Source organism: Narcine bancroftii, chromosome 3, assembly GCF_036971445.1.
Source record: "Narcine bancroftii isolate sNarBan1 chromosome 3, sNarBan1.hap1, whole genome shotgun sequence".
NCBI classification, from domain to species: domain Eukaryota; kingdom Metazoa; phylum Chordata; class Chondrichthyes; order Torpediniformes; family Narcinidae; genus Narcine; species Narcine bancroftii.
Genome location: NC_091471.1, coordinates 253,734,849 through 253,749,677, shown reverse-complemented (window position 1 = coordinate 253,749,677; position 14,829 = coordinate 253,734,849). Strand labels below are relative to the sequence as shown.

The following is a 14,829-nucleotide window of genomic DNA, read 5'->3' as shown; positions in this document are numbered from 1 at the left end:
CAGAAAGTGGTAGATGCATTAAATGCACACTATGTAGTGACACCGAATGCTACATTTCAAGGCCATTTGTTTCGGAGAATGAGGCAAGAAGATGGCCAGACAATTGCTCAGTACGTGATGAGACTACGCCAGCTAGCTTTTGGATGCAATTACATGCCAGTTGATTTGGACAACCAATTACTGGATCAACTTGTACAGCACTGCAGATCAGATAAACTCAGAAGACGTCCACTGGAAAGAGGGAGGGAGTTGGAACTCACCGATGCTTTAACCATTGCTGCTGCATTAGAGGCTGTTGAAGGGCAATTTCATACCATGACCCTGAAAGACAACTCAAGCCAGCAAATTAAGAGGCTCTCACATCGCCATAACCAGACAGGATATACGCCGACACAGGACGTGGAGTGTTATAGATGTGGAAACCGAGGTCACTTTGGAAAAGACCCATATTGCCCGGCCAAAGGCAAAGTTTGCAGAAAGTGTGGAGGTCATGACCACTTTGCAAAGAAGTGCAAAAGCTCGTCCAATGCAGACCAAAAGAGGAAGAGTACAACTTCCAAAGGCAAAGCCTGGGGGAAAGGAAAGTATCCTGGAAAGAAAGATACCATTCGCCAGATAGACGGTGACGATGATGATACCCAGGAGGACCAGAGTTGTTACCAATTTACGTTGAATGAAGGACATCATGAGAAGGTCCCAGTGATCATTGGTGGAGTGACAGTTCAGGTCATTGTAGACTCAGGCAGTGACAGTAATGTGATTGATCGACATTTATGGGAGAAGTTGAAAAGGAAAAAGATCATCTGTACCTCAAAGAGGTTTTCCAAGAAACTGTATCCAACCAACCCATTGCAGTCCATTGGATGTTTTACTGCAACTGTTGAAGCTGGAGATAAGTGCACCGAAGCAGAGTTTATGGTCATAGAAGAGAGGGGAGAACCATTGCTGAGTAGAAGCACAGCGCAAGACCTGGCAATACTTCATATTGGAGCTTCTGTCAATTCAATTCAGTCATACGAAGATATGAACCAAGAATTCCCCGCAGTCTTCCAATGAGTGGGAAAGCTGAAAGGTCGACAATTGAAGCTAGTGGTAGATGAAACGGTCAAACCCAAGGCACAACCAAGGCACCGAACTCTGTTTGGACTTCGTGGGAAAGTCGAAGCCAAAATTAAAGAATTGATCGAACAAGACATTACTGAACTGGTGGAACATTTGACAGAATGGGTCAGTCCCGAAGTGATTGTGCCCAAACCATTAGACTATGTGTTGACATGAGAATGGCCAATGAAGCTATAATTAGAGAACGACACCCTATACCAACAGTGGAGGAAATACTTCAAGAACTAACTACCAGCAAGATATTCTCATAAATTGATCTGAAATGGGGCTATCATCAATAAGAGCTGGATCCAGGTTCCCGAGATGTAACAACATTTGTGACTCACTGTGGATTGTATCATTACAAGAGACTATCATTTGGAATAAATGCAGCTTTCGAGATCTACCAGTATGAAATCTATCGAGTGATTCAAGGCATTCCTGGAGTTGCCAACATTTCTGACGACATCATAGTCCATGCACCAACGAAGGAAGAGCATGACAAACGGTTGAGGCATGTACTATCTAGACTACAGGAGGCCGGCCTTACCGTGAATGGAAACAAGTGCCAGTTCGGAGTGTCAGAAATGGACTTCATGGGACACAGACTTACATGGGAAGGACTAAACCCTGCAGAGGCCAAGGTGAAAGCTATTGAAGAGGCACGTGCACCTCAGAACGCAACAGAGGTGAGGAGTTTCCTGCGATTGGTGAATTTTTGTGCAAAGTTCATTCCTAATTTTGCTACAGTGGCAGAACCACTAAGGAAACTAACCAGGAAAGGTGTACCTTTTCATTTTGGATCTGAGCAGAAGAAAGCGTTCACAGCGCTGAAGCAAAGCCTGACAGATGCAAAAACTCTTGGATATTACGATCCGGCAGCATCAACCAAAGTCATAGCGGATGCCAGCCTGGTTGGTTTAGGAGCCGTGTTGGTCCAGATGAATGATGGAGGACCAAGAATCATTGCCTATGCCAGCAAATCGTTATCAGATGTGGAAAGAAGATACTCTCAGACAGAGAAAGAAGCACTCGGACTTGTATGGGCCTGTGAGAGGTTCCATGCATATTTATACGGCATTGAATTTGAACTCATCACAGATCATAAGCCATTAGAGGTGATCTATGCACCTAGATCCAAACCATGTGCCAGAATAGAGAGATGGGTACTCAGACTACAACCCTACAAATATAAAGTAATGCACATTGCAGGGAAAGCAAACATTGCTGATCCACTGTCCAGATTGGTGAAATATGGTGGTCCACAATACAAGTCAGAATTGGGAACAGAAACAGAGAGCTTAGTATGCTTCGTAGCTATTCAGGCCACACCTAAAGCTGTGACTACGAAGGAAGTCGAGAGAGAATCCGAACGTGATCCAGAACTCATGGAAGTAAGAGAATGCATACAGAGTGGACAATGGGACAAGTGTACTCACAAGGCTCACATTCCCATTAGAGATGAACTTTGTTGCATCAGACAGTGTGTATTAAGAGGTTGCAGATTGGTGATTCCGCAAAGATTGAGACCGAAGATCGTATCCTTAGCGCATGAAGGACACCTAGGTATTGTTGGTACCAAGCAAAACCTCAGGACCAAGGTATGGTGGCCAAGTTGTGATAAAGACGCAGAGAAATTTGCTAAAACTTGTCATGGATGTCAAATCACAAGTAGGAGTAATCGCCAGAACCGATCCGGAGTACGCAACTTTCAACAGGACCATGGATCGACGTAGCTGTTGATTTTCTTGGACCTTTACCGACGGGTGAATCAATTATGGTAGTGCTAGATTACTACAGCAGATACTATGAGTACGTGGTGTTGAAGTCCACAATCACTGAAAAAACAATACAAGCGTTAGCAGAGATATTCGCAAGATATGGATTACCTGTTACATTATACTCTGACAATGGTCCACAATTCATTTCAGAGACATTTGCAGAATACATGAGGACCACAGGTATCCACCATCATAAATAACTCCGAAATGGCCACAAGCCAATGGAGAAGTAGAGAGACAAAATCAGTCCATTGAAAAACGATTGAGGATTGCACACGCAGAAGGACAAAATTGGCGAGAAGCATTGCTATCTTATGTGGCTGTCTATCGAGCAACGCCTCATGCAACCACTGGAAAAAGTCCTGCAGAAGCATTTTTTGGGAGAAAAATCCGCACAAAAATGCCAGAAATAAAGGAAATCCGAGATGACCAGGTGATGAGGGACCAGGATGCTGAAAAGAAAGGTGCAGCAAAGCTGTACACAGATTCGAAACGTGGAGCCAAGTACTCAGACATCATGCCAGGAGATAATGTTCTAGAGAGGCATGAAACTGGTGGTAAGCTAGACACACCTTATTACCATCAACCCTAAACTGTCGTATCCAGAAGTGGCAGTATGCTGACAGTCAAGTCTCCGACTGGAATCCTGTATAAGAGAAATGTATCAGGTGTAAAAAGGTATCAGTCCAGAGATACATCGAGCAAAGAGGTTGAAAGGCCAATACGAGATGCTGAAACTGAGAGACCTGATGATGTTCCAGAGGCAGTTACCAGCACTCCTGATGAAGTGACTAGAGCGCCAGAAACACCCGAAGCCGTGGTGAGCAGTATGTCCGACGCTGAGAGTGAACAACCGAGAATTAACGACAATATCGCAGACAGGCCGAAACGAAACCGGAAAGTGCCCAAACGATACGAAGACTTTGTGCCATAGTTTGATAAGAACTTTGGGACAGTATTTAATCTTATATCATAAAGTGCATGTATGAGTGCTGTAGGAAGTAAACTTTATGTAGTAGAGTTATAGTATTACCATTAGTTACGATGTTTGTAAGTTTCCAAGGGATATTGGTAAGTGAAGGTGAAGTTTATTTCTGATTAAAGGAGGGATGTCATGATAATGAATATGTATGAGATATACCGGAAGTCACGTGGTATGAGAGAGAGTGATAAGAACACAAGCAGGAGAACAAAGGAAAACGGGAGAATAAAGACACTAAGAAGTTTACCTGATAAGACTTGTGTTTAATGTTTTATTAACTTCACATTTCGGGCCACAAATGTGACATCACCCAAGATCGAAGAAAATGCAGAAGTTCGTGAAATGAACGGTTATCCTATCTCAGACCTTCCCTTCCATTCCATCCGCAATTACTGCTCCCTCGGAGAAGCAGGGGATATATTAAAAGGCTCACCCTACGCTGCTGGCACTTCGCTCAACTTCCATCGTTGGGAAAATAAACCAAACGGTTGCGAGATCATCAACTGATTCAATTCCAAATGATTTTCCACGTTATAAGAATGTTCAGGGAATCATGAACTGTAAGAATTGATTTGACTTTGCTTTGTTTAAACTGAAATTTAGCGGCAAATAAGCATTGCGCTGCGTGTATTTTCTTCCATCTTTCCATGGGATAACAGGTTGCAGTTGGCAGAAGGGAAACTATCTGGTTTTAAATGCTGGTGGAATCCGATATCCCGAAAGCCGAACTTATTTTCCTCCAATTAAACATTTCAATAGTATTTTTACCGGATATTTCATCACGTTGATCAGCTCCTCCCTGAATTTAGACTGAGTCGCTGCATAAATGCAAGTGTTTGTGCAGCAACTCAGAAGCAAGAGCATGTAACTGGTTTGGTCCGCGATTAACATTGGGTCCTTCGCACTGGTAAAGACAAACCGTTGTGTTATTTGCATCCACAGGAAAAATATTAAATAGGTCATCCAAAGCAATATGAAGTTTCCTGACACTGCAAAGAGTAAGATGATGGACTTCCTTCGGCTTTTAACCTCGGAATCATTCTCATCCGCATAATTGTTGCTGCCTCTCAGAACCTTGCGGGCTCTGGTGGCTGCAACAATACGCGCGACCGTCAGAGCATTAAGAAGTGATATCATTAACATTGGGAACAGAGGAGTCAACACTCGATGAATCCACGTGAATAATATCCATCCAGGATGGGTCCAATCCTGACTTCTAAAAACACATAACCAATCTGTTTTACTCACAGTAAACATGGGTTCAAGTTGAAAGAACCAAGGGATGTTTTTACAGACGAACAGCGGGAACACGATTGTTATCACTTTGCGGGCTGTTATTTCGGAGCAAACTTTCGTCCTCAGTTTGTGGCAACAAATCATCACATATCGATCAAATGTAAACGCGAGAGTCAACCACACGGAAATATCAGTGGCGGCGTGTATCAGTGTGATCTGGCAAGCGCACACCTGAGTTATGAACAGGAACGTTGTTGGAAAATAATAGTCGTTCACACGATACAGTATCACGTCAAGGAACACGACCAACAGATCCGCCGTTGCCATGGCCACGAGGTAGCGAGAGACACACCTGGACAGACCGCAATTTCCCCGCGAAAGGATCACAATGGACATCACGTTAGCTGTTAAATAAGAAAGATCACAAATCCGTGGTCAGTATATATCAAGTAAGCCCGTTACTTCACGTTCCGAGATGTCTTACTGTGATGCGTTGAGCATCGGCGTTGACTCTACTGAACGAAACTTAACAATGGTAAAATTAACAATTAACCCAACATTTCCCACAGCATTCACATCCGATCTCTAATGTTGCAGAACTGCACCAAAATATTAAACATCCCGACCCAATCATCCACCTTCTACACTTCCTTTGACAATTTTCGGACCCAGATTTACACTCCACTATCCGAAACCTTGCTAACTTTGCAGATCGTATTGATGATATTATTTCCTCACTATTAATTATCTTACTAGTTCTGCCCGGTGAGCACGGCCACACTTCGACAGGGCTTTGTCTGTACAAGGTGCAATAATTCGATGAAAATGACAGACGAAATTTAATAGAGATAAGTTCAAATTGTTGCATTTTGGAAGGACAAAGCAAGGTAAGATGCACATGGTAAAACGCAAGGCCCTGAAGATTGTGAAAGGAGAGTGAGATCCAGGAATACAGATACATAATTCCCTGAAATCCACACAACGGAATTTGGAGGACAGGAAGGGATATTTTAGTACATTAACCTTCATAAAATAAAATAATGACTTTCTGAATTGTCAAAGTTCAGTGATGACGCAAAACCTGGGGTCACCTTTGAAAAGGAAAACATTCAATAAGTTTCAAAGAGTGTGGAGATTTATTACGATTTACTAAGATTTTGCCGGAATCCAGGAATTGATTTTATTTATTTAGAATTAATATATATAAAACAAATAGAAATCATATATCACATTGTTACAAATGATTGATTGAATATTTGTTGATTTGAATAGAGAGAAAAAAGAAAGAAAGTTACAGAATAAAAGCCCATTTATAACACCCTCTGAACACCGGTCCTCGACCTGCCCCAACTATAAACTGTACTAAAGTTAAATTACTAATATGCTATCATGAATTATAAATATATATATAAAATTACTAATATGCTATCATGAATTATGAATATATATATGGTTATATCTATAACTAATTATATATACTTTAAATTATATTGTTTTAGTAAACATTCGAAAGATTCCTAAAATCATTTCAAACAAAGATAATTTATTAAGCGAAGACTTCATTGGACCAGAGTTTTCAGATGAATTATTTATACATTTAAACCTAATGTTCGAGTATACGGAATGCAACTCCATTTAAAAAACTCTCAAGTTATATGATTTTTTTTATCTCATGGTAAACAACTTTGAATTTCTGTTTTCGGACTCCCTAATGTTAAATTGACACCTGATTTCCAACTAACTGCAATGCATTTGCTTGATAACATCGGAGCTAATTAAACTCCCTGGGGTGGAGTTTAACAACTCCCTTGGGTGGAGCCGGATGTTAATCAATCTATTTTTCTCTGGATGTTTAACCAAATGATATTGAAAGAAATGAAATTTGTAAAATTTATTAAGGATCAAATTGCTATATATTTAGATTTGAATAAGAATACAGTCAAGAGTAATTTTATTGTATGGGATGATTTCAATGCATTTCCATGTCATCAAATCAAAAGAAAATGAGAAATTTCTGGGAGAGTCTCAGTTGTTGGATAAACAAATAGCACAGTTGCAAAATGAATTTCAGAGGAATTCTATAGAAGATAATAAGGCTTTTTTGACAAAATTGAAGCTAAAATATAATATATTGCAAACTAACCTATTTGACCATTTGATTGAAAGATCTAAGCAAAGTTATGAGTTAGGAGACAGAGCACATAAAGTCTTGGCATGGCACTTGAAAACTGTACAAGCTTCAAGGATTATTAATGCTGTGAGGAAGGATAATTCAGTTGCTTTAAAACCTCAGGAAATTAATGACCAATTTTGTCATTTTATCAGAAGATAAATGCTTGTGAGGGAGTGTGAGACGATGGTTCTATTGAAGAATTTTTGCCAGAGTTGAACTTACCAATAATGAAGGAGTAGGATGTGAGGAAGATGGATTCTCCTTTTACGGATTTAGAAATAAAGGATGTTATTCAACAAATGCCTAATGGGAAGTCACAAGGATATGATGGATGTTCTTAATCACGTAACTCAGGAAAAAGCTTTACCAGACTCATATTTGAGTGTAATAATAAATGTTATACCAAAAAAAAGACTGAGTGCCTTTGAAGGTTTCTACTTCTCTCCCAATTTCTTTATTAAAATAAATTTATTTATTATTTAATATTTATTTTAAAATATTTATTTAATGTGAATTATAAAACAATAGTGAAATTATTAGCAAATAGTTTAGGAAAGTATTTACCTCCATTAGTACATTCTGACCACCCTCGTTTTATTAAAGATAGGTATGCTTCGGATAATATCCTTTGAGTGGTTTCATTGATCAATGCTTCACGTCAGCAACCCAACTTACCACTGGTAGTGTCAGTAGTTGCTGAAAAAGCTTTTGATAGGGTCGAATGGAATTTGTTATTTAAAATTTTGTAGAAATATAAATTTGGACCCTAATTAATTGGTTGCGTGAAGGCATTATATAATACTCCTGTAGCAAGGGTGGCGTCAAAATGTGAATCTTCTTCCTTTTATATATGAGCACGTTCAACTCATCAAGGTTGTTCTTTGTCCCCAGCACTTTTTGAATTGGACATTGAACTGTTAGCTCTGGATATCAGGCAGAATGAGAATATTACAGGTATAAGGATTGGACAGGATGAATATAAGATTAATTTATTTTCTGATGATTTTTCGATATATTTAAATAATCCGAAACAATCTTTAAATTATTTTCAAAATTGTTTTGCATTATATGGTAAATTTTCTAGACATTAAATGAATTGGGAGAAAAGCTACCAATTTGTGAAGGAAATTATGATCAATTACGATGAAGCTAGGCAAATTAGTAAACTTTGATGGACTTATAAAATTGAGTACTTAGGGATTATGATAGATGTAAATTTGCAATCATTCTATAATTTATATTATGTTCCATTAATGAGAAAGATTAAAGTGCATTTGATTAAATTGAAAGATTTACCTTTATCTTTATAGGTCGCTAAATTGTATAAAGGTGAATATTTTTCCACAAATTCAATTTTGTTTAATTCCTGAATAAAGTTTATGGTATAGAAATCCGCCACGTCTGAAACAAGTATTCTTAAATACTTAATCACATTGCTAGACCATATGAACTATATATCTAATTTACATTGTGAATAATCACCTTGTACTAATTCCATATCTTCAGTTTTATCCCAATTTATTTTTCAACCAGAAACTTTTTCATAATCTATCAGTTGATTAAAAAGTCCAGGTAATGAGAGTTGTGTCTGAGCCAAACATACAAAGAAATCATCTGCAATAAATCTTATGCTCAGTTGATTTGTCATAAACACTTTTAACTGTTCATCAATACAAATAAATTGTTCAAGAAGTTCTATATTCAATGCAAACAGAGTAGTTATTGGCCACGTCTGAAACAAGGATAAATGACGAACTTCCCTACTTGACCTCTTGAACTTAAATGATTTAGATATTTGCCTATTAGCTAATACTTTAGCTTGAGGACTTCTGTAAAGTGCTTTAATCCAATTTACAAAATTAAATCCAACACAAAATTTAACTAAAACTTTAAGTAAATAATCTTTTCGAATATATCAAAAGCATTTTATGTCACCTAATGCAACTTTAGTCGCCTCTTTGTGCCTGAAACAATAATCTTACTATATCTTCAGATGTTTGTCTTGCTTTTAAGAAAACTGTTGATCAATATGTATTACATCTCAAACGGAATATTTATTCTGCTTGCTGAGATCTTTTCTTTCTTTTTCAATCTTTTTATTATTATTATAATTTATAAACACATACAGTTCAAAGAGATATAAAAATACATAGTAAGTAATGAATTAATACAGAGATATAAAACAATAATATTACAGAATAAAAATATATCATAAAAAATTTTTTAGATCAGTTTAGGGTGTGAACTATCTCTAAAAAAAAGATATAATTAATATCAATATATGAAAAAAGAGAAAAAAAAACCCAAAAAAGAAGAAAAAACAAATCTGAATTAAAAAAAACTTAAAAAAAATCTTTTTAAAAAAACCTACAGATATAGCTAAACCATGCCGATCACTGCGATCTCATCTTACAGCCCAATTAGAGATCTTCGCTATAACTTTATGAACAATGTTATACAATAAAATTGGTCGAAATTAGGGTGATCTTAAAGGATATCTGACTTTGTTAGGAATAACCATAATTCTCGCCGTTGAAAAGGTTTCTGGAAGAGGGTATGAACTCGACGGAGAAACACCAAGTGGCGACTCGCTTTGCGGAGACGTTGGGACTGTGCTACAATACTAGCATAAATGAAGTAATTATTAAGTCTTTAATTCCTTAACAAACTTCCACAGGAAATCCATGCTCTCGTGGAGACGTATTATTCTGTAAACATTTAAGTGCTTCCTTAAATTCTTGTTCACTAAATGGTCTATCCAAATTATCTTTATCTTGGTCATTCAGAAAGTTGCATTAAATTTTGAACAGTGGCGGCTAAAATCCATGTTTTGTCCAGATAACTGCCGGAAGAAATCACCTCTTTCAAATTCAGGTGCAATCACTTACCCAGGACCCCGAAGACAGCCACAATCGGGTAGTAAATCATAATTGTCTGTAACATTGGAGGCAACGAGGAAAATGGATAGACAGTGAGTGGAGCTCTCATCTTGACGATGATGGGGAGTCTGAAAGGGACAGCTCTGTGTAAGAAAGTAGCAGAGAGCCTTCATCTATCCCAGGATCATCAATAAACGGTAATTGATGTTACCTCCAGAGAAATGAGCGTCGCATAAACACAGCCAACATTCTTGTTTGTGCCAAACGATGCAGATGCAGGAATTTAAACAAACATTTGGGAAAAACAAACCGCGGCACAGTCAGCAGAGAGAGAGCACAGCGCCACCCGTTGCCCAATACCTGACGGCCCTTTGTTTTTCACCCTCGTTCAACCCACCATGTTCATAATTCCTTCCAATTTCAGTATCTAAAGTGTTGATTATCTGAATGAAAAAGTTTTGATAATCCGTGAACATTACATGAGGAGACAGTGGAAGGGAAATGCCATCCTCCACGGATTCGCTTCTGCTCGAAAACCAAGGTCACAGATTTTCGTCAGGTTTCTGCAGTCGGACGCTAACCTCTCAGTCAGCAGTAGCGCAGGATCGTATATTTTTGAAAAGTTGATCATTAAGTTTTAAAATAGTGGAGTTCAGCTCAGGTTCAGGTACCTCAAACCTCACATCAGCGACGACACAATGAACAGTTGAAACATGTTAACTTGTCCGAGAGTTTTTCCCATCCTCGTGTCATGCAGACATGACCAGGACCAATATATAATTCTTGTCTGCATTAACTGCAGTTTGATGCATAAGTGACCGCGAAGGCGCTTATGATAAATAGGGAGAATTTAAAAATATTTGTGATTCTTCATTATCTGGGGGAGGCGGGAGAGTCTCCTGAACAATTGTTCCAACAACAGCCCCGTCCTCTCTCACACACACATCTCTAGGTTTGTTACTTGCAGCTCAGAATGACACATACTGCACAAAGGAGCTCAAGAACTGGCCAATGGATTCACTACAATATGTTGACATCGACTATGATATCCAGTGAGAAATACCAAATCTCTCCACATGATTTATCTGCCCATCCCACCACGCTCCCACGCCGCACATTCACGGGCCTCTTAAATGTCTCTGGAAATTCACTCCTGGATCTTCTTCCACCACCTACAGCACACAGGCATCCTCTCGACTACCAGTTCAGATTCGTGATACCTTTTCACCCAATTCTTGAGCAACTCTCCAGCCGACCTTTGTGAATACTTCACCCGCAGTCGTAATCAGCCAGTGGCCTCCGTAGGGTCCTTACCCCGACTAACCAAGTCCGCTGAATGTGCTTTCTTCAGCCGCAGAGCCCTTCATCGTTCCAGTGTTGTGGTCATCAACTCAATTCTCAATCTCAAATGTGTGTTGTTCTCTCAATTTTCTGGTGTCCTGTGATATTCCACTGCTTCCCTGTAGCCAGCTCCACCTCGTGGCTGCTGACCAACATATGTGTCACAAAAAAAACATAAAACAATGCGCATAAAGCTTTTTTATTATGGCGACACAAACATTTATTCATAAATGCACAGGACAGATGAAGATATATCCATCTCCCCAGATGATTAGATATTGATATGCGAAGATAGTATGTCTTAAGAGTGTGAATGTGCGATATTGATTGATGCATTAGAAATGTTTTCATCAATTATATTTAACCGCGGTGAAGAAAGTTTAATATGTCACTTCATATTTTTGTTTTAGATCTCATATGGAAGTAGGAACTTTCTTACAGTCGGTTGGAAATGTGATACCGTTTAACAGTTTTTGGATAATATTAAAGAATTTTAGGAAGTTATATTTAAATTTGAAATTCCATTTTAAAGAATAATATTTTTTTGGATAATATAAAACATTATGCTTAGAGTTAAAGTTAAGCAATTGCTAGGAAATGCCTTGCAGTTCCATGGAAGAATGATATTGAATTGAATATTCACCGGCGGCATGCAGAGAAGAGGTCATGTATTCCGTTAGAGAAGATAACAAATAATCTAAAAATAATTATCTATTTGTTAAAGTTTAGAGCCCATACATGGATGAACATGTTTAAATTGTTAAAATATTTCCCATGAAGGGATAGGGTTTTCACCAACCGCGACCCATACCTGAATGTCTTGGCTTTTTTTTACGTTCTCTATTATTGTTTCCATTTTTCTTTATTTTTGTGACGTTTAATAGTTGGCTGGGTGAGTTTGGATGGATAACCATGTGGTTTTTGTAGGACAAAATAAATACTGTATTATTTATTGAATGTATCGTTTTTTATTAATTATAAATAATGTTTTCAAAAAATGCACTAAACCATTCCTGCCTCATAACTCTTTATTTTATATTCATCCATTTGTCTATCCAAGAGTCTCCTAAATTACACAGATGATTCATACTCTATCTCAATTCCTGGTAAGTCATTCCATTACAAGCAGCCACAAATCTGTGTATGAACCTACTTGTGATGTCGACCCTCAACTTTCCTCCTTACACTTTCTACATATGTAGCCTGGTATTCACTATTCCTGCTCTGTGAATAAGGCATTGGTTGTCTACCCGGTCTGTGCTTCTCAGAATTTTGTAACCCTCTAGTAGGTCTGGTCTCATTCTTCCTTGCTAAAAAAAAATAAAAATCTTAGTTCTGATAATCTTGCATCATAAGAATTATCTTTCAAACAATGCAACATGCTGTCAAATCTTCCATGCCCCCTCCTTTTGCTTTCACACCATTCATATAATGAGGTGACCAGATGGAACGCAATACCCATGTGAACTCAGCATACATTTGTCGAGTTGCCACATACCAACTGGACAATTGAACTCAATCCCCATATTCATAAAGCCCAACATCCATTAATCCTCTTTTCATCCTTTTGGTTTGACTTTCCAAATTGCATCACCGCACATTTATCATGTTGAAATCCACATGCCACTTTTCTGCTCAACTTTTGCATCCTTGTCTTGGGTAAACTTGTACCTCTTACTTTGTTCGTTTTAGATTGGTCACAGTGTTTAAGCTACCGAAAGAAAATAGACAGACACACCAAGGGCAGGTCGGATTATACAAATTTTTATTACAAATTCAAAAGCTGATTTTGCACTACAATATGCAAGCCCTTCCCGACTATATTTATCAATGCTTGGACTGGTCCCAACTGCCGAAGCAAGGCAATGAATTCACACTTGTAGTAGGTTGTCAAGGTGCCAGTAGCAGCTTGTCCACCTCCCCTGATCAGGACGTTGGCTGGACTCCAGAAGTTCTTCTTCTTGCTGAGAGATGTTTCCACCTCTCGGAGAGTCTCAAACTTCAGCAGCGGGACCATAACTTATATTACCCCAAAAACTGCTTACCCAAGCACCTATTCCTAGCACAGCAAGAAAGATAAGCAAGCAAGCTAGTGTGCTAGGTTTCTAATGAATAACATAATTTTCAGCTTATCACTTTCAATACAATGGTTTATTTTGCATCAAGGCTAGGCCTCTGACAGTCTGTGACCAAATCAAGCAAGGAAGATCAAACGTTCTCGGTACACAGATGTCCTTTTTTCAGATACAAGCATCTCTGGCACTTTGGTGGAATTTTGCTTATGTCTGCTGATTCTAAAAACAATTAGGTTCTCAGCCTTGCAGAACCCAATGCTGCAAATGTAAAAAAAAAGAGGTTCTCAGCCCTCCAGAACCAAGAGCTGCAAATTAAGAAAAAACAGGTTAAAAAATAGGTTAGAATCTTCCATTACATTCCACCCCTTGATCACAGACTGTCAGACACGAGACTTGACAAGTATTTGAGTACAAAAAGAGCGTAAAAGAGAAATTAAAACTACAATAATTACAAAAACAAGCAATAAAGCGAGCAACCAACGAAGAATAGCGTGGCATAAACCCCTAAATGTACCAGCTAACCATGAAAAAGGATTCCAACCAAGGCTCAAACTATCCTTGTTGGCCACAATACCCAGACGCTGGAGCTCACGAACAGAATTCAAAACATGCTGAATAATAGCAGAAATATTAGTGGTTACATTGGGAATATACGAGCAACATTCACAACCGACAATGGCACATGTGCCACCCTGTTTTGCTAACAGAAAATCCAAGGCCATACGATTCTGTAAAGACACTGTCCTCCTGGCAGAGAGTTCATCACTAAGGTCACTAAGGCCCTGATTGACAGGCAAAAGGGCAAAGGATGTCTCATTGGCAACAGAGTTCATCAGATCATATAATTTGAGAACCTCTAGGGAAATGCAAATATCACCATAACCTGGCATCAAGGCGCCAAGGAAAATCTCGGCACCTGAAAGATGACATCTATGCCGAAGGACAGGGGACCTATGCATAAGCGAGGAATGGTCCTCTAAACGGGAAATATGGTGTAGGTAGGGGACGGCATATGCTAAATAGCAGCAACCACCGCAGGTAAGGGGTAGCCAGGCATAGGCGCGAGACCCACAAACCCAATAAGTCGCATTCACAGGGGGCTTGGAAATAAAAAGGGAATATGTCAAAAAATTACTGAATCTCAGTGAATCAGCAGGTTTGGCAGGGAATTTACAAAAACAGACAGAGCCCTTCACATATTGGGAAACAATAAAATAGGGGGTGTGACATTATGAGAGGAGGTAGAAATATGCCATCCTCA

The 14,829-nt window shown here is 38.8% G+C and overlaps 1 protein-coding gene across 3 annotated transcripts; it reads right to left on the bottom strand.

The window, feature by feature from the left end:
* Positions 1-4,106: 4,106 nt before the first annotated feature.
* LOC138756453 (probable G-protein coupled receptor 139) lies at positions 4,107-11,617 on the bottom strand. Of its 3 annotated transcripts, none has more exons than XM_069922943.1 (3): positions 10,550-11,617; positions 10,162-10,280; positions 4,107-5,504 (listed from the first exon to the last, which is right to left on the bottom strand). In XM_069922943.1, the coding sequence occupies exons 2-3, from the start codon at positions 10,259-10,261 to the stop codon at positions 4,594-4,596; spliced, it is 1,011 nt and encodes a 336-aa protein (XP_069779044.1). In that variant the 5' UTR covers positions 10,262-10,280; positions 10,550-11,617; the 3' UTR covers positions 4,107-4,593. The 3 variants fall into 3 exon arrangements, 2 of the variants coding, with proteins under 2 accessions (XP_069779044.1, XP_069779043.1); XM_069922942.1 differs by having other exon boundaries at positions 10,734-11,617; XR_011353078.1 differs by lacking the exon at positions 4,107-5,504 and adding an exon at positions 8,762-8,861 and having other exon boundaries at positions 10,162-11,617.
* Between the last annotated feature and the right edge of the window lie 3,212 nt (positions 11,618-14,829).

Coding starts and splice junctions, on each gene's coding strand:
- LOC138756453 (XM_069922942.1), bottom strand. CDS start 10,783: ATGATCAACTTTTCAAAAATATACGATCCTGCGCTACTGCTGACTGAG. Junction 10,281..10,733: donor GCGCTACTGCTGACTGAGAG/GTTAGCGTCCGA, acceptor TGTCCCTTTCAG/ACTCCCCATCATCGTCAAGA. Junction 5,505..10,161: donor GGCTGTCTTCGGGGTCCTGG/GTAAGTGATTGC, acceptor CTTATTTAACAG/CTAACGTGATGTCCATTGTG.